This window comes from Doryrhamphus excisus, linkage group LG8 (assembly GCF_037039965.1).
Source record: "Doryrhamphus excisus strain RoL-2023G ecotype Guam linkage group LG8, RoL_Dexc_Guam_v1.1, whole genome shotgun sequence".
NCBI lineage: Eukaryota > Metazoa > Chordata > Actinopteri > Syngnathiformes > Syngnathidae > Doryrhamphus > Doryrhamphus excisus.
The window spans coordinates 2,337,604-2,358,706 of record NC_136364.1 but is presented as its reverse complement, the minus strand read 5'-3'; the positions used below and the strand labels follow the sequence as shown (position 1 = coordinate 2,358,706).

At 42.3% G+C, this 21,103-nt stretch overlaps 1 protein-coding gene across 6 annotated transcripts in view; it reads right to left on the bottom strand.

Annotated features, from left to right (window-relative positions):
- nectin1b (nectin cell adhesion molecule 1b) overlaps nt 1-3,996 on the bottom strand; it is a 121,257-nt gene extending 117,261 nt beyond the window's left edge. For 4 of the 6 annotated variants that reach the window (XM_078792617.1, XM_078792616.1, XM_078792615.1 and 1 more), the window contains exon 1: nt 3,409-3,996. In XM_078792617.1, coding sequence (XP_078648743.1) covers nt 3,409-3,463 — 55 coding nt within the window. In that variant the 5' untranslated portion in view covers nt 3,464-3,996. The remainder of the gene's footprint in view (nt 1-3,408) is intronic. The other 2 variants (XM_078792613.1, XM_058080331.2) reach the window with 2 other exon arrangements.
- Between the last annotated feature and the right edge of the window lie 17,107 nt (nt 3,997-21,103).

Sequence of the window (21,103 nt, the reverse complement as noted above, 5' to 3'; positions counted from 1 at the left end):
CACTTTGGCCTCGCCACAGCCCGCCATGCACCCGCTCCACTTGCACCTGTAAAGAATGTGGCTGTCAATCAGGCAATTGACTTACTGTCAATAAAAAAAACACACATGCAGCGACTGAACAGTTAAAGGGCCAGCGACACAAACACTCATGTAGAAACCAAGCAGTGACTGACTTGCAGTTAAAACAAAGCGCTAAAAAGCATCATAATAATAGAAAAATAATCCTAGACGTAATATTACTACAAAATACAAACAGAAAATGTGCCTGGCGTGCCAACGACAACCACCTGGTTGAGAATTGAAATAAAAGAAAAAGTGTGCAAACTGGTGCGCTCCGGCCAAAGACAGCAGGAGCTCAAATTACCATCCGCAAATCCACCATCATCTCTTTGGCAAGCAGTCACTCTGTTTAAGATTTGGCCAGCAAACCCAAACAGCGTTCTTTCTTGGTTCTAACGGATGGCTAGCAACGAGGGAACCCGTTCCACGCATTAGTTCAGGCCCCGCCCACTTGTTTGTGCTTCCATAATAGGCTGCACCATGCTCTATATCAATTAGGCCTTCAAAAGAGGGAGGACATTTATGGTGACGCCCTTTAACCCTCGGGGGCCCCGTAGAGCAAATTCTTGTCTGTGCATGTTCCACAAGAAGAATCTCAGCTGCAGCGTCTTTGCATCAACATGCACTTTGCTCCAGTTGCATAAAACATCCTGGAACAGGAACTGTCCACTCTTCACGCATGGCTCCAATTTAATGTTAGAAAACAAAAACTATAACATCTACAATTCAGGATAGGTGCAGTAATCAATTAATCCATTACTAATGATGAACCACCTGGTGATTAATCTTCCACTTTGAATCAACTGAGGCGGAAAAACAGTTAATTACTTGGCTGCAACCAGCAAAGGCACTGTTGGCACGAGTGTGCTGCCTTACGTTAGTCAAAAGTACCACTAACCTAAGTCCATATCACCACTAACCTAAGTCAATATTACCAACAACCTAAGTCCATATCACCACTAACCTAAGTCAATATTACCAACAACCTAAGTCAATATTACCAACAACCTAAGTCAATAGTACCACTAACCCAAGTCTGTATCACCACCAACCTAAGTCAATATCACCACCAACCTAAGTCAATATCACCAATAACTTAATTCAATGTCACCACCAACTTAAGTCAATGTCACCACCCAGCTAAGTCAAATAACCACCAACCTAAGTCAATATCACCACCAACCTAAGTCAATATCACCACTCACCTACGTCAATATTACCGAGCTAAGTCAATATCACCACTCACCTAAGTAAATATCACCACTAACCTAAGTCAATGTCCCCACCAACCTAAGTCAATGTCACCACCAACCTAAGTCAATACCACCACCAACCTAAGTCAATATCACCACTCACCTACATCAATATTACCAAGCAAAGTCAATATCACCACTCACCTAGGTCAATATTACCAAGCTAAGTCAACGTCACCACCAACCTAAGTCAATATCACCACTCACCTAAGTCAATATCACCACTAACCTAAGTCAATATCACTACTAACCTAAGTCAATGTCACCACCAACCTAAGTCAATATCACCACTCACTTACGTCAATATTACCACTAACCTAAGTCAATATCACCACTAACCTAAGTCAATATCACTACTAACCTAAGTCAATGTCACCACCAACCTAAGTCAATATCACCACTCACCTATGTCAATATTACCAACCTAAGTCAATGTCACCACTAACCTAAGTCAATATCACCACTAACCTAAGTCAGTATCACCACTAACCTAAGTCAATATCACCACTAACCTAAGTCAATGTCACCACTAACCTAAGTCAGTATCACCACTAACCTAAGTCAGTATCACCACTAACCTAAGTCAGTATCACCACTAACCTAAGTCAGTATCACCACTAACCTAAGTCAGTATCACCACTAACCTAGGTCAGTATTACCACTAACCTAAGTCAGTATCACCACTAACCTAAGTCAGTATCACCACTAACCTAGGTCAGTATTACCACTAACGGAAAATAAAGATTTGTCATCGGCTTTCCCAATGAATGGATCCAGGAAATGTATTGAAATACTTCATGTTATTGATTGAAGTAATCCGATGGCGATACTGCAGTCAACTTTCAGGCATACGATCATGCCTGATCATTAACTATGGATCAATTGTTGATGAATTGCATCTTAGTAACTCGTGTACGTGGTAAATAAAGAATACGTAGATTCATTTAGAGTTTCGCTAATTGTCAGACTCGGGTTGGAATCTGATGATATCGGATACCATTTCTCCCGACAGCGCCGCCGTGCAAACATCACAAGACCGTCGCTCGGCGTGCAAACGCCGCAAAAGTTCCCATCTCACTCAAAACAACAATCTTTTCCATGACGCCTCCAGTAGAAATTTGGGAGACATTTTGCACACCCTTGATTGCACAGCTTCAAACAGCGGATCCCGGAGGGAGCGGGCTAATCCCGATCTTCTCAGCAAGCAGAGGGATCATCTCAGTGGAAATCACACACACAGCTTCTGATCAAAGAACACAGCCCAGTGAACAACGTTCTCCCATCTCTTTCACCCTTCTGGACCCTGCAGACGTGGGACATGTTTCCCATGATGGATGACCCCCGTCCCCCCCCACGGCACTCTTTTGTCAACACTTCCTCTCATCAACATCATCACAGAAATATGACCAAAATCACACATTAACAGCAGTCAAATGTGAATTATGTTTACATTGTTATAGTGTAGTGTCCACTTCCACTGACACCCGCAGATGCATTAATGGACACTCCGAAAATGACAAACACATCTTGATTATACATGTAGATAAACAGAAAGACAAATACAAACCATTCAATCACTCACATAATCTTAATACTACAGTACTAATACAATTTGATACATTGAAGTAAAGCCCAGAATACACATCTACACCCAAAACACACCACTTCAACTTAAATGACGTGGTGTCCTTGAATGCAACTTTCTTGGCTAGCAATAACACAAACTAACACAAAGTGTGTATCAATAAATATCATAATCCAATTCCAAATAAAAGATCTTCACAGGATCTGGCCAAACTGGTTTCATCCCAGCCCGCCCAGAGCAGACTGGGAAGAAGTGCGCTCAACTTGCGTACTGCGCCATCGAGCGGCCACCGCTGTAATGTCACCCCCCCCCTTTTTTTTTTTTTACAAGCAGTCAAATTCTGCAGCAAACGCTCTGAAGTGCAAATGTGATGTGTTTGTTTGTGTGCTAATTCCATGAAGGGTCCGTCAAACACGCTGATGATGAGGATGGTGATGAGAATGGCGCAAACAACGAATGAAGCAAACAGAGTTTGGTTTGTTTTTTTTCTTTTTTACAGTTTTGTCTTACCTTGGACGTGCAGCGCCAGGAGGAGCACGTAAATCCCCGCACACAGCTGCGCCATGGCACCTCAACTCTGCGGCTCTTCTCTTACAAGCGCACACAAAGAGTGAGCATGCAAACTTGCGCAAATCCCACTTGAGCGGAGTGCAGATGTGGGCTGGTGGGCTGGTGGTGGTGGGGGTCCCTGGATTGCTACTAGTAATACTACTACTACTACTGGTGCTACTACTGGTGGTACTACTAGTCTTCCTCCGTCCCTCACGTGCAAACTATGCGATCAATTTGACGCAATGATGCCTTTCTTTCTGCGCACCAGAGTTTGCGTCAAGTGAGTCTGCTCCATCCAACGATCAAGTCTCTCCAAACGTGGGGGATGCAAGCCGGGAAGTTTGCACGCACTCGAGCGGGGAAAACGTCCCCTTCCCGCGGTTTGTGTCCCTCAAGTTCCCGGCAAGAGCGATGTCTGCGCGCGGCCACGGCGGGAAAGCACCGAAGATCCTCAATGTTCTCCTGGAACGAGAAGCAGAAAGTGAGGGTTTCGATCCAGCTCGACGCCTCGCCGACTGACTGACTGACTGCCTGCCCGCCCCCCCCACCACAAGCTCCGGGAGAGCTTGGGATCTGGTGACGTCAGAGGGAGGGGCGGGGCCTCATGGTGGGATGGAAAGTTCAGGGAGCCTCCAAGGCCAAAAAAACAGCATTTACTTAGCATTTATTTAACATTTATCATACTTTGCTCTACTTTTGTTTCGTTAATTTATTATATTAAAGAAAATGGTAATATTTCTATTTCATAAAAACATGAGAAAACAATTTTCATATCATTATTTTTAATTGTTCCAGATGAACTTCAATAAACGTAATAAAGTCTCGTGAAAGGGGTAATAGTGGAATTATACAGAGAATGGCAATAGTAGTTATGATGTATCATGATTTTTGTTCATTTTTATAGATTTTAAATTGTTCCAGCACCCAATCACATGACACTCAAAAGTTTTTTCTCCTATTTTTTAGGAGCTGAAGTCACAGACAAGCGTTGCTGACATATCTATGTCCGTTTTCATGAGTCCTACAGAGGAACGTCATACAACCCCTGGCAAAAATTATGTAATCACCAGTCTTGGAAGATGTTCATTCAGTTGTTTAATTTTGCAGGAAAAAGCAGAAATGCCACAAAACTAAAGTCATTTAATCAAGCAGTAGGAAAAAAAATATGGAATCACTCAATTCTGAGGAAGAAATTATGGAATCACCTTGTAAATTTCCATTTCCAAAATGAACACTGGCATCAAATTAAATCTGCCCATTAGTCTGCAGTTAAGAAAGAGTGCTCACACCTCGGAGAGCCGTTGTACCATGAGGACTGCCATGAATCATGGCTCCAACACAAAATATGTCAATTGAAACAAAGGTGAGGATTACCAAACCTCACCAATCCTCACAGAATGTTGCAAAAGATGTTGGTTGTTCACAGTCAGCTGTGTCTAAAATCTGGACCGAGTACCAACAACACCGGAAGGTCGTAAAAGGCAAGCATACTGCTAGACCAAGGAAGACATCAAAATGTCAAAACAGAAAACTTAAAGCAATGTCTTGAAAACAGAAAATGCACAGCAAAACAAATGAGGAACAAATGGGCAGAAAGCAGAGTCAATGTCTGTGACTGAACTGTAAGAAACCGCCTAAAGGAAATGGGATTTACATACAGAAAAACTAAATAAAAGCCATCATTAACACTTAAACAGAAAAAAACAAGATTACAATGGGCTAAGGAAAAGCAATCGTGGACTGTGGACGACTGGATGAAAGTCATATTCAGTGATGAATCGCTAATCTGCATTGGGCAAGGGGATGATGATGCTTGAACTTTTGTTTGGTGCCGTTCCAATGACATTTTTGAAGACGACTGCCTGAAGAGAACCTGCAAATTTCCACAGTCACTGGTGATATGGGGCTGCATGTCATTACATCTTCAATAAATGCACAAGTTTATGTTGACATGTTGGACGCTTTTCTTATTCCATCAATTGAAAGGATGTTTGGGGATGATGACATCACTTTTCAAGATGATAATGCATCTTGCCATAGAGCAAAAACTGTGAAAACTTTCCTTGAAGAAAGACATATAAGGTCGATGTCATGGCCTGTAAATAGTCCTGATCTCAATCCAATTGAAAATTTGTGTTGGAAACTGAAGAAAATGGTTCACGACAAGGCTCCAATCTGCAAAGCTGATCTGGCGACAGCAATCAGTGAAAGTTGGGGCCAGATTGATGAAGAACACGGTTTGTCACTTGTAAAGTCTATGCCTCAGAGACTGCAAGCTGTTATAAACAAACATTAGTGGTGTGTTGGAGAGTTTTTTTTTTTGGTTGTTTTTCATGATTCCATAATTTTTTCTCAGAATTGAGTGATTCCGTATTTTTTTTCTACTACTTGATCTAAAAAAGAATTTGTTTTTGACTATCACAACATTTTTCTTGATTTCTTTTAGTGTTTCTTAAAGCCAGAAAGTTGCAGTTTTGACTTTTGTTTTGTGGTATTTCTGTAATCTGTTTTTTTTCTACAAACTTAAACTTAAACATCCTCCAAGACTGGTGATTCCATCATTTTTGCCAGGGGTTGTAGGAGAGGCTTTGGCGACCCCAATGAAACATTTCTGGCTCCTCCGCAAATAACAGAGACAAGACCCTAAGGCCCCAAACTGGACCGCCTCCACACCTTGAAACACCTGGAAATTCTCTCCATGAAAATGATGCACAGAATGGATGACAAATAGCAACGTTCACCAGGAACAGGCTGGACTTACTGCTGGCAATGGCAACCAGGCCCCTGCTCCGGTTCTACGAGGACCCAATGGCACTTAGTAGCACAGCACCAAACCCATACTCCCCCACAAAAACACAGTCCAACGCCTTTTCCAAGTCCACAAAACACATGTAGACCGGCCATACCCTCCAGTACTCTTGCAAGGGTATAGAGCTGGCCCGTGTTCCGAGACCGAGACGAAAACCACATTGCACCTACTGTAATTGAGGTTGGACTAAGGCCTGCACCCTTCTGTCCAGCACCCTTGAATAGACCTTCAGAGGGACGCTGAGGCCTTGGGTTCCCCTTCATCCACCTCACAACTGATATTGCACAGCTGTGCCATAGTGTGTCTACAATAAAAGGCCACCATGAGTAAAAAAGAGGAAGAGTTTACGGATGTTGTAAGATTTGGTGCAGCGGACTGGAAATCTGTCACATGCTAACAGGCTATCTTGCCGTCACACATCAGGGACGCGTTACAGTCTCTCTATAGCAGCGATAGCACATAAAATATGGACTCAACTGTTGAGATGTGCTTGGTAGCTCATTAGAGAGGACGTCCCACTCCCGTTACGGAAGGCTGGAAGAGGATGCGGACATTACACACCAGGGATATGTGAGGCGTGGTGAACTAAACAATAAAAGCAGCATCGTGTGGTCAGGAACAGGTGGACCGCACCAAGAACACATGCTGAGAGCCAGAGTCCAACGTGAAGCAGAGGAGATGAACGAGTCAGCGAGGCCTGATTTTCCAAGTCCATCCAGAAGACACCACTGGAGCTTTTCTTCCTAGATGTGATGCTGACATTAGAATAAGCAGACTTTGGTAGAAATGCAGGAGGAGAGTCGGCTGTGGGTATGAGAAGAGATGTGCTGACATCACCTCAAAGGCCTTTCAGGGCCCACCGCACTGGGAAGCTCTGACAAGCAATTTCAGTCTGACGTTCCTGACAGAAAGTGTCAAACTTGTTCCCCAACTCTGCCGTTTAAGTCAAACGAGGTGTTTGACTCAGGGTTCATTTCCCCTCTTGCACAACGTGGTCCGTATGTTAGCTTGATCCCAGACTGTGGATTATCTTCATTAGGTTCTTCAGTGCTTACCAAAGCAGCACGTTAGCTTTGTGTAAAGGTGAATCCCAGTTACCATACACCCTAGTTAGCATGTTTTTCGGTTAGCGTCCAAAATTCTGTGTTATGTTATGTATCTGTATTTTTATGACATCTATAAAATCATAACTATAAAAGCAATCTTCACTCGCTAAATGTACTGCAAAAAAGGTCAGTCAGGATAATTCATAATGCCGCCTACAAAGAACATACTAACTCCTTATTTCTAAAATCACAAATACTTCAACTTGTTGATATAGTTCATCTTCAAACAGCTAAAATAATGCATAAGGCTAAAAATAACCAATTACCTAAAAATGTCATCCAATACTTCTCTACAAGAGAGGAGAAATATGATCTCAGGGAAGAAGTACATTTGAAACACTTCTATGCTAGGACTACGTTATGCTAGCCATAGCATTTCAGTATGTGGAATCAAACTATGGAATGGATTGAGTAAGGAAATCAAACAATGCACAACGATGAGCCAATTCAAGAAACAATACAAGCAGTTGATGTTTGCTAAATACAAGGATGAAGAGTCTTGAACCAGTCATGATGTGCTATATATATCACTATATTGACACTTACTATGGTACCCATTATGGCATTGGATGCTCATATCATCTTGTACTTCGGTACGAGGTACGTTATTTAAAAAAAAAAAAAAACTTTAAACTGAATTATGGAAAGCAGGAAGTGAACAAATGTAACAGTTAGTGATTGTAAAAGTACCAGATGGAGGGGTAGGATTTAATAAGCTTTGCTTCTTCCTACTCCTTTTGGACATGTGGAACTGAGAACTGATTATGGGATGCATTCAATTGTAATCTGATGCATGTTCAAATGAAATAAAACCATTACCATTACCATTACCATTAGCATTAGCATTACCATTACCATTACCATTACCATTACCATTGCCATTACCATTACCATTACCATTACCATTACCATTACCATTACCATTACCATTGCCATTACCATTACCATTACCATTACCATTACCATTACCATTACCATTACCATATCAACCATCTATGATGTCATCAGCGGTTGAGTTTTCCATGCGTAGATCAACTTCCATGCACGGAAATGATGACACTTAGGTTGACCTGAAATGCCTGTTCCCAAGATCTACCACCAACTTCCTGCTTTCATTCACGTCAACAACCATGTCTTCAGTGAAGGTAAACGTAACCTTAGAAGTCCATTTATCCTTGCCATTCCTCAGTTATTATTTTTACTACAATTGTTGACTGCATGCAAAGTTCTCATCATAGAAGTATAAAAACCTGTTTTGTGTTAATATGTTTGGCTGAATTGAATTTACATGACATCTTATGGGAGGTTTCCATGTGAGTTGGACCTTCTGGAATGAATTAATGATGCTAACCAAGGTTCCAATGTTCAGGGATGAGGTCCTGCCCCGAGCGGAGGAGGTCTTTTTTTCCAAGTGAAGGAAGTATGGAACGCAAACTCTCACCTATGTATGAGCATTAGCTTTGGGTAGTGGCGGAATTGACGTGCGGCTGAAATGAGTTTCCTCCGTTGGGTGACTGGGCATAGATATAGGGTGAGAAGCACTGACATCTGGGAGTAGAGGCGTTGCTCCGCAGATTTCCACACAACCGTTAGCACATCGCTACCATCAGGAGAAGCAGAAGCATGCAGAAGTTCTTCCTGTGAAAGTGAATGTTTCCAAGTGAGCGCAGCGTCGCAGGCAAGAGCACCTACACCTGATAATGATTGTTCACCTGGAGATAAAAGTACACCTCCCATACTTAAAGGAGGAAGCCGAGTACTGTTGTCTGTTTGAGTAACGTTACCTGAGAAGAAGCCACAAGTGTCTCCATTGATGGCCTCATGAAAGATGGGACAAATGTGCTGCTGAGTGCGACACAAATGAGAGCACAAGTTTGGCACAAGTGGTGATGAGTGGAAGCGAGTCCAGGTCTGCAGCGTGAAATCTGCATTGGGAGCTTCCCAAGTCTTTGTCCCCGCGGAAAACACGTCTTTCATCCACCAGCGTTTGTTTGTCTGCAAGAGAAGAAAAAAAAAAACACTACCCTAGTTTGTATTTCTACATAGCTTCTTTTATTTCCTTCCATCTGCGGTCAACTTTAAACACGCTGCAGCCGCGCTTCAAACGCACAATATGCAAATAAAAAGATGCTTTACACAAATATGACTTCATATTTCATGGGGAGCTTTCAACAAGCCTGTTAGGAATAAACAATGTCCAGATGAATATATCATATCAAATGCTCCATATGCAGTACCGGCACAGTACAAATACTTCTCTTAAGCTTCCTCCTGCACTAATGTCCAGCCAGGCATGAAAATAGCCCAAAATGATCACACTTAACAAGACTTAACCCATCCATGAGTTAGCAGTAGCATTAGCACACATGTTAGCCACAGCTACTGTTAGCGTTACCAGCCAGTGTTTGCTCACTAAGACAGAAAAATATCAGCTTAATGCAAGACTTAACCCATCCATGAGTTAGCAGTAGCATTAGCACACATGTTAGCCACAGCTACTGTTAGCGTTACCAGCCAGTGTTTGCTCACTAAGACAGAAAAATATCAGCTTAATGCAAGACTTAACCCATCCATGAGTTAGCAGTAGCATTAGCACACATGTTAGCCACAGCTACTGTTAGCATTACCAGCCAGTGTTTGCTCATTAAGACAGAAAAATATCAGCTTAATGCAAGACGTAACCCATCCATGAGTTAGCAGTAGCATTAGCACACATGTTAGCCACAGCTACTGTTAGCGTTATCAGCCAGTGTTTGCTCACTAAAACAGAAAAATATCAGCTTAATGCAAGACTTAACCCATCCATGAGTTAGCAGTAGCATTAGCACACATGTTAGCCACAGCTACTGTTAGCGTTACCAGCCATTGTCTGCTCATTTCCGCAGAAAAATATCATCTTTATGAGATGTAACCCCTCCATGAGTTAGCAGTAGCATTAGCACCCGTTAGCCACAGCTAGTGTTAGCGTTACCAGCCAGTATTTGCTCATTTAGACAGGAATATATCATTTTTATATGAGGATAACAATGAAAACACTCTCCTCATACTGCAACCTGTCCACAAGTTAGCAGTTGCAATAGCATGCGTGTTAGCATGAGCAAGCTAAATGTTAGCATCACAGATTCAGGATGGCAGAAGCAGAATTGACAAAAACATGAAAAACATCAACACACCCAAGCTAACCGTTTAGTGAGTTTTAGTGAGAAAAAAAGCACCAGCACTAACATGTTAGCATGAAAGATGAACATTAGCTTGGGATATTGTAGCATGAAACACTGGAAAGGGTGCACCATCACCACACTTTTCTTTTTTTCCATTTGACATTTTCTTCCATCCTCACTGGAGGAAAAGGGTGCAAACGATTGTAATGATGGCATTATCTGCACTAAGCGGCCATCTAACAGCCACTGATAACGTCCTAAGACGCTACATTACTCGCTACTCTACCTGCAAGTGCAGCGTGGAGGTTATGTTTTTGGTTTGTCTGCTTGTGTTCAAATTCACTTGAAAAGCGGCGAATGGATTTGGATGAAATGTTGGGGACTTGTGGGAAATGGGGTATGGAAGAACTGATTAAACTTGGGGGGTGATCGAGATCACTATCTGGACCCGGGATTTTTCAAAAGGATTCTTTAACTTTGGAACAGGACCATCTTCAGCATTTGTGCATAGAACACCCCTATAGTCACCTGTACACTCCTACTAGCCAATATAGTAGACATATAAGACATGGAAAAACTCTTAACACCTACTTTCTAAATACACTTTTAACATGATTAGAGCCTTCTACACATGAAATAACACCCCTATAGTCACCTGTACACTCCTATTAGCCAATATAGTAGACATATAAGACATGGAAAAACTCTTAACACCTACATTCTAAATACACTTTTAACATGATTAGAGCCTTCTACACATGAAATAACACCCCTATAGTCACCTGTACACTCCTACTAGCCAATATAGTAGACATATAAGACATGGAAAAACTCTTAACACCTACATTCTAAATACATTTTTAACATGATTAGAGCCTTCTACACATGAAATAACACCCCTATAGTCACCTGTACACTCCTATTAGCCAATATAGTAGACATATAAGACATGGAAAACCCGTTAGCATCTACATTCTGAATACAATTTTTAACATGATTAGAGCCTTCTACACATGAAATAACACCCCTATAGGCATCCACTCCTAGTAGCCAGTATCGTAGATATATACAATATGGAAAATCTGTTAACAATGGGTAATAAAGAAATATTGTGCCTGTTGTTCTGTTCTGGTGCTTGTGTGTCTCAGCCAACATTACAATAACAGCACTGATATCCAGTGACCAGTGTTCAATACTCCATATCATCACCACAAAAGTGAAGCTGCATAATTTCAAGCACTATTTATTGGTCATTCAAAATATTGATTATTGGAGACCACACCCAGAATCTTTGAGTGTTTTTTTTTTTCCAATTTCCATCCTTGAACGCAGCATTATCGTCACATGACCAGGCAGTAGTGCTAGCCTGCTAGCTGGCTAGAGCCACTAATGATGCTGAGCAATTCGTGCTGCGTTGAGCCAACAAGCTCAGCATCACTTTCCTTCAGCAGAAGATGAAAGCTGCAATAAAAAAAAGAAAACTGAAAGTCAAGCAGAAGTAAAGCAGCATCTCCACGTAAGAAAAAGGATGCCAATGCGCTGCTGTCATCACAACAACATGACTCATGTCATCTTGCATATAATCTAATGGCCGTTTTTGATGATCTGACCAGGAAGCAAGGAGCAGCCAGGAAAAGTTGTGATGGTTTATTATGGCTTGGCAAGCACATGTACTTGATTTCACGTCACATGGCACCGCATGTTTTGTGTCTTATTTCATGTTTAAATTAGTGCACGCTGATGAAGCCATGCTAAGCTTCAAATAAATTGAAAAAAGCAGAAGTGTTTCCATGCAAATGATTTTTCACGTGTTTCTTCCACATAAAGGAAATAAGCAGCCTCGGGCACGCGTCTTAAAATAGCTGCAGCATCCTTCCTGCACCTCGACTGTCCAATCGGGGCTCTGCTTTTTGGTCTTGGCATTAGTTCACAACATCCTCCATTTGATGATGACTAGCAGGCGCATTCTCTCATCAAACATACATGGACACGTATGAATAATTGACTGGCGTTGGAATAATTAGAATCACTTGAGTATCAATACTACATTCTATTCTACTTTCAATGTGTCTACCACTTGGAAGCTAAATAATAACAGATCATTAAGAAGCCAATCAAATAAAAACTCAGCTAGCGACGGTAGCTGCCATGTAGTGGAATTCATGGGGCACAATCACAGCTGCCCCTAAGATAGGACGCATGCGACAAGTTGTACAATCTCACAATTGATGTCAAACTTTAGCTAGCTAGCAGGCTAGCAGTTATCCTTAGCAGGTCATGTGACTCATTTGCATGGCCAGTTGTTGCTAGGCAGAATTCATGGGGCACAATCAGGGCTTAATGCAACATAAACCGACCAGATAGTGTGTTCTTTTTCCTGGTCATGTGGCGTTTGTGTAGCCAATCAAGGTTGAGCTCTGCACTCAATCTCATTGGACATAACGGAAATAGAAAGAATCATTTCCAGGGTCAGACTTTGACTGTCAGCATGTTTAACGGTCATACAAGTGTAAAAAGAATGCAGACGTAGAAGCCAAGAGGCTACAGTGGTGGGCTTCCATGCAAGGTATAAATGGAAAAGGCTGAGTCAATCCGCTGCTGGAATGCTAATGTTTCCCAGTCGTTGTCGTCTTTTGGAGATAAGCTGGGAGTTGATCTCTCAGAAGCTGGCGGCTCGGGTGCGTATCCAAGCTTGTATCAAAGTGGATTAATTAGCCGAGGTTTGCTGTCACAGTCAAAATCCGGATTAGCTATTAGTGCGGCGTAGCTGGAGGACGGCGGCTTTTAAGAGCATCAATCATTTCTTTCAGCGTTTTTTTTTTCTATTTTCTTTAACTATGGCATCGTGTCATCAGAAGATCACATCTAAGTTGATGTCTTTAGATGGAGTCTGCTTTCAGGCACTTTGTCAAACACGAGGACGATGGTATCTTTTTCATGCTAATTCCAAATGAACACGAGATGGACATGCAGGTTTCTGCGGCGTCTTCGGTGATGCCGACGCTGCATCGCTCCGTTGAGGCGAAAGGCAAGGCTCTCGATTTACTGGCATTATCACATACTACAGTATTAATTGGCCCTGTACCCTAGAAACCGCCCATGAATGATACAGGAAAAGGCCGAAATGATACTGTGTCAAAGCCCAGGGCAGTGATACTGATAAAATATAGACTTTAACCATGTCAGTATCCACCGTAGCTGTCCACTCAGAGCGCGCTGCTCTGGTATCGTGCCCGTGAAACAACCAATCAAAGAAAAGCGCACGAGCGTGAACACACAGCGTTTGTTTTGCTGCCCAAACTTGATTAATGGAACTTTAATTGTCAGACATTGATAAGATAAGACTGTTGATAAAAGTTTATTGTTGAAATATTTTTGCAATTATTGTGATAAATGTAATAAACTGAACATTTTCTGGAAATAAAATGGTCTTTTGATTAAATAGTACTTGATAATAAGCTCATGATTAAATAGTATGTGATCTTATTATCGCCGATACTGACACTTGGGGGCATGATACCTGGCCTGATACCAGACAAACCATGTGATAACCTATAATTACCAGACATAGTCTCTCCAATGTGTCTTCCCCGAAGCCTCCTCCCGGTCCGACGTGCCCTGAACACCTCATCTGGCTCCTCTCAATGCGGCGGAGCAACACGTTTATTCCCAGATGACAGTGCTTCTCACCTTCTCACTTTCTCTCAAAGGGGGAGCCCAGTTACCCAGTTGGAGAAAACTCGTTTGGCCACTTGCTGCCACCATTGTGATCATCTCAACATCACAGGTCAAACGTGCCCTGAATGCATCATCCTGACCAGGAGACCATAGACGAGCTTTGGGTGCTGACCCAAAGGACAAAACGGTGATCAGGGCACATCCAACTGGTACCAGTGACGTTGGAGAGACTATGGAGGACACATTGGAGAGACATCGTCTTTCGTTGTGTGTACTCATTAATCCCAGCTTTGTCATTAGATAAAGATTTCTACACTTTCTGCTGGCTGTTTGTTCAGCAGTGAAGTATCCGTCATTAGCGGATTTCTTTACCGTGGAAATGGAAGACGACACAAAGCAGCGTACTGATTATTATCACTGATTACTTCCTTCTCTGTCAGCGCATCCTTGAAAAAATATGAAATATATTCCAAGAGTAACTATATGCTCCCCTCAATTGTGCTGAGCAAGGTGGTGGAGCGATGGCGATATCTGCAGATCTTTCATTAGGCTTTCGGGCTTCCAAGCGGGAAAATGAGAGCGCTGGCGAGTGAGCCCAGGGTGGGCAGTGATACCGGACTCATCAACAGAGTCGCTGCACACGTCTGAATGGTTCTAGCTGCGCTAGCTTTTACTTTCATGTTGGAGCTGAATAAGAATTCCAGCTAACACAGTCAAGCTAGCATACGGTGGTATTGTTTTTTGTGGAACTAAAGGCAGGGTCTACTTTGTGCTACGTGATGAAATAACTACATTCATGTTGCCAAGGTAAATGAGGTAAAGCTTGATGTTATTGTTAATGTAAAAGCCTTTAACTCGCATCATAAATGGGAAGCACGTAGCTTTGTTACTAGCATTGTTTTTAGCATTTAAGACACTGTATGTAGCACTCTCTATGGGTTGTGTTGAAAATGCTAGCGTGTATGTCACATACATGTCCTCACACTTTTATCATTATAAAACAAACGCTCAATAACTTCCAAGCAATCCCGCCCATATGTTGCTTGTTGGCGGACATTTTTTCCGACCAATATTGCTCATTTGTGCTTGTCACCGAACGGTGCGTACCAAATGTCATGGTAACTGGGCAAAGCACCCTGAAGTTATTATGGGGTTAAACCTGGTGTTTAACGAACCTCCTGTTGATTGGTCCTCACCTGGGCGATAGCCATAAAATGTATGTCAACTTCCTGGGATGGCGTTGCGATTTCACACGCACGAGTTTCACTTGTTGATTGGCTGGACGGAGACAAGCTAGTCGCCCTATCACGCAGGTTCCGGTGAGAATGAAAGGAAGCCAAGTGTGGTGCAGTGAAGCAGCTGGTGGCCTGCTAGCGTAGCAAACACAAATACAGTTGTTTGTCCCTCGCTCATCACAGTTAATTGGTTCCAGACACGATTGTGATAAATGAATTTCTGCAATATAGGTTTGAACGTTATTTTCATAGTTAGCGCATAGAAAACCTGTATAGGACGATCTAAATGCACTTTTAGTCACCTTTCATTTTAGAACGTTTGGGTTGGTGGGCATCGCTCGAAGACGAAAGTCCATCTTTGCTGTTTGGGCATAAATTCACAGGTTGAAGAAGAAAACAGGATGTAATCAATTTGGCCACCCGGTGCCTTATCGCCACTTGCAGATCCCCCTTTGCCGGCTTTATAATTTATTTACTGTGGCTATCTTTGAATACGCCAGTGCTGTGTTGGAATAAGAAGTTGATGAGTCAGCTTGTTTCCAGGAGGTGAGTGCTGATAACCTGCCTTCATGCCAAAGAGGGATCAGATGTGGAAAGGTCGCTGTTCCACGCAGGGACATGACAAGACGTCTGTCCCAGTGGAGTGTGTGCGTTTATTCCTGGCTTTTATTTTCTCCTGGCGACTTCTTTTCCTGCAAGACGCTTGATGTGCGTGCATCAGATTGCAGCTTATCAGAAGACGCAGACTGCACGTCCTTGGACGGAGCCGCAGAGCTCTCAATCCATGCTACTCCCACTTCTTCTTGCTAGGTTGCTAAGTATAGGATCATTGCTATGTATCGCAGGAATGAATACCTACACCATGGAAATATTAAAATATACAAGTGTTATGTAGTAATGTGGTCACTAGGTGGCAGTCATGACACAAAACATGGAGACATTATCTTGACATGACCTAAACACCACATCAAGTCAGATTTGTCCAACTTGGCATGTTCTCATTCCATGGAAGTAGGAAGCATTTGCGGCTAACTGGTTAGCTCACAATCTTGTTAGCTAGTGGCTATGTCGAGTCCCTACAGCTTTGCTGCATCTTAAAAAAAGACTCCTCGTATGTCAGCAAGCGCCTTATTGTGTCTTAGCAAAGGAGAAATGTATACAAAGTCCACCTTATGGTACTGTAGTACCGTGGTAGCGCCATCTCTTGACATCCGCTATTATTCAAAACTTCTGCAGATCGTTTCAGTGTGTAAAGCGCTATTCCTAAGATACTTTATTAGAACGGGGAACAAAGTTTCGAAGCACCAATCAGGTTACTCTATGAATATCTTTCTGTGAACACATGAACTAATGTTTCTTTCCCTTTTCTGCGCAATTTACCAAGAAAAAACGAGCTAGTATGAGCTAGCTAACAATGGGAGGTACCCATTTTGACGCTAAAGGTCTAACAAAAAACCTCAAAAAACACCAACAGTGTTCCAATTCCAATAGTGACGTAAGTGACAGAGTGATAAGTGACTTGTAACTAAGCTACAGCCATAGTTTTATTGTAGCAGCAACATCAAAAAAATTTTTTTTTTTGGACTAACATGACGCCTTGCTAACCGCTAGTCATCATTCACAGACGGAAGAGTGGATGGATCTCACTAGGAAAACTCAACAAGATTTTGGTTTGCAACAACATTTTTTACCCAAGGACTGGAGTACACATCTTGTGCTGGAAGACACAGCCATCCCAAGGAGAGCAGACATCGGAAGTGTTGTCATTGTACCAATGCTCCTGGGCTATATCCATGTGCCTAGGAAAGAGTAGTAGTGTTTTAGCTAGCTTTTCTCTCGTTAGAATGCACAGAGAAGGGAAATAAATGTGTTCATGCTTCACATAAAGATTGTGGCTGATGGGCAAAATTCCAAAACTTGTCCTTTAACTTCCCTCAAGCCCTATGAAAAATTGCAAATGTGCAATTTTTGCAAGCCTAATTATGCTTTTCGCTTGCAAATGTGTGACTACAGAACTGTTTCTAATATTCACAACCTTTTCATACGAGGAACTAAAATATTAGAAACTCTCTTGTTCTTTCACCAAAGCAACCCAATTCAAGATCACTTAAAAACAATATATCAATCAATAATACATACAAGGAAAAGAATGGCATTATTCATAACAGTGAAAACAATGGAGCCATTTCATTGGGGCACAGCCCTCACAAGCATATCTAATGTTGTGTCTCCCCTTCAAGGTTGCCGCCTGGTGTCTGAAGGTGCGGAAGACCAGCATGAAGGCCTCGCTATCGTGCTGTTTGGCCATGAGTTTGTGATAAAACTGCTTTGGAAAAAATAGTTTTTCATCATGGTTGGGCGCTTAGTGAGCACAGAGTGTGGGAATTGAACGGGAGAAAGTTGAGGTGAGATAATGAGACGTACATGTGGAACACAGACAATGTGATTTCCTCACGCCCGACCGAGGAGAAGAAAAGCTCATTATGCTTATCGCTTGTCAGGAAGGCCTGATATCGATACCGTGCGCATTTTGAAGGGCTCTCCTCGGAAATTTGTTGAATTCTGCCCCCCACCCCCTCATTCTCGTGGACTTAGCGTGGTCTGTGTCCACACTCCAAAATGCATGAGGCCACCGTTTCAATTTGTGGCCTTGGTTTATCAACCCGCTTCTTCAATTTCAGCTTTTTTCATTCCTTTTCTGCAAAAGCCGGCAGTTAATTGAAGAGATGGACGATAATCTCACCCGTCCCCCCCGCAGGACAGCCTCCATTCCAGCCAGCGCACTGATGACACTGATTAGCGCTTAAGCTCATGATGGCGTTTTTACACTTTCATAGGAAATCTGATGTTTGTTCACTCGCTGCTTCTTTGTTTCTTTGTACCACCGCGTCATATGACTGCTATGATTGGTGCTGATCAGTGCGCTGCTCGATTCAAGTGGTCAAATTTGGTCAAGTGTGCTGCCTCTCTGCGCAGACACTATTCTGATATTAGCAAATACTATTGAGAAGCAAAGACACTGATAATACGTTTGAAAGACCAGGCACCGACAGAAACCTGACGTCAAATGTTTGCTATCTTTTAGAATGGAAGAAAGAGTGTATTGTTGGGAAAAGTGTCGCACCCTGCCCTTGTGCACAATACCCAATTTTATGAGACTTGGACTCATGCATCAGAGGATTAACTAAACACTTAAAAAACACAGCACGGCCAGGACAGGACGTGAAAGCCTGGAAAAACAGGACCTTTGGTCACCCAATACAAGATGGACAAAGGTCTTGAGACACAGCGGCGAATGGATACGTCATCAATCAGTGGCCAGCCAGCCCATCAGTCCCTTCTTCCATTGGTTGGTTAGTTGGTGACTTAAGTCAGTTGTCATAGTGTCCAGTCAGTTATTTTTCTTAGTTAGTTGGCTAATTTCTTGGTTACTTCTTACGTCAGCTGGTCAGTGGTGAGTTAGTCGCCACCTTGGGTAGTCAGTTACTTCATTAGTCAGTTAGTCTAGCATAGAGTTAATGGGTTACGTAGTCATGTAGTCTATCATAGAGTTAGTGAGTCAGTTTGTCTATTGTAGAGTTAGTTACTTGGTCAGTCTATCATAGAGTTAGTTACTTAGTTAGTCAGTCTGTCTATCGTCGAGTTATTTAGTCTCTGAGAGATTTAGTTACTTAGTCAGTTAGTTTTTTATATAGTTAGTAAGTTAGATCAGTCTGTCAGTTAGTCTATCATAGAGTTAGTTACTTAGTTAGTCAGTCTGTCTATCGTCGAGTTATTTAGTCTCTGAGAGATTTAGTTACTTAGTCAGTTAGTTTTTTATATAGTTAGTAAGTTAGATCAGTCTGTCAGTTAGTCTATCATAGAGTTAGTTACTTAGTTAGTCAGTCTGTCTATCGTCGAGTTATTTAGTCTCTGAGAGATTTAGTTACTTAGTCAGTTAGTTTTTTATATAGTTAGTAAGTTAGATCAGTCTGTCAGTTAGTCTATCATAGAGTTAGTTACTTAGTGAGTCAATTGTAGAGTTATCATAGAGTTAGTGAGTGAGTGAGGATGTAAGTTACTTAGGGGCTATCCACACAGAAACCTGTTCAGGTCAAAAGGGTAAAGTATTTTATGGTTGGGTTGGGCAATAATTTGTGTTAGTTAATAATGTTAGAAAAGTACTGATACCGGTACAAATTATAAAGCCGAGTTGATGGCTGTACCCTGCGGTGGATACATGGTGAGAAGGAACGTTTGTGTTGGGAAGTATTTAGTTGGCAGATCCCTGGACCTAAAAAGGTTGAAATGGTGACAAACGCAGGGGAAATCTGCCTGAATCTCCTCATATAGAGTGTGAATAGAAGCTAGCAGTAGTTAGCTTAATTTAGTACGGCAAGTAGTAGTCGCGTGTGCGTAGACGACTCGAGCTGGATGAGTAAATTTTCACCATGTTGTGTTTTAATTCTTTAATGTAAGGAAGGTTTTACAATATCCGATGAAGATGTGCAGATTGCGAGTGGAAAAAAGTACGAGAAGTACGTTTATTTTGAACGCAGCTCGTCTTAGATGTAAATAGACATTCTACACACAAGGAACACAATTCCGGGTACCGTATTGCACTCTCAAAAATCAGTGTGCCTTATGTGTGCACTGACTTCCAAAATGCGTAAAAATGTTGTTGACACTTTGGTAAGCGCTACACTTGTTTGACTATCCGATCATTTCCCGTGAACACCGGGACGTAATAAGTACGCTGGCATCGATAAACTAATCAGGGAACAGTACGTATGCTGGCAGCGATAAACCAAACCTTTGCTGGATTTATGCAAGAAGATTCATAAAACCATAAGGTGAGTGTATTGTATGCCTTGTTGTGCAGAAAATACAGTATTACATACTTTTCACCCTGTCACCCCTTCCTGTCTGTTAATCCACCATTTTTTTGGTGCCCCCTGTCCCCAAATAAACCAAAATACCAGGAATGTTTCCGTGTGGACAGGACCTAAGTCAGTTAGCCATAGCATCGCCAATTGGCCAGAAATGTAGTGCTGGTTGGGTTAGTTGGTTATTTGAATCAGTCCGGCAGTTCCTTTAGTCAACCAGTCAGTTAATCACAGAGTTAGTTAGTTACATTGTCAGTTGGTGAGTCAATGAGGATGCTGCGAGAGTCAATTGGGCACTTGGTGAGTCGATTGGTTATTTGATTGGTTAGAGACGTATGATGGCGTTGTGCTGACATTGTGAGTTGGGTGTGATGTCGGGGTGACGATGTGTAAAGCGGTGAAGCAGAGATCGTCATGGTTGGTGAAATGAGGTTGTAATGAGAAGATGTAAGATGCTAAAGTACATCCTGCCCACAGGCTGACAGTCTTTCTGAGGGTGAATAAAAGTCATGCGCTCGGCTCAGACGAATGCAAATGTTGCTCTCTTTCGGGAGGATCGGGACGCTTGGAGAGCGTCACTGTGCCACATTTGACTTCTCGATGCAAACAAGCTGTCTGGCAACCGCACACCCACAAACGTCACACTGATGTCGCTACCTCTTGCTACAAAGGTGTAATGATCGTGAGAAGCGCTGATTGATGAGATATCACCTCCCGCTTTGGTTATCATGGAGCATCCATATTTGTCTTGGAAGCAGCTTGCAGGCGCTCATGCATATGTAATGTTCTCCCTACATTT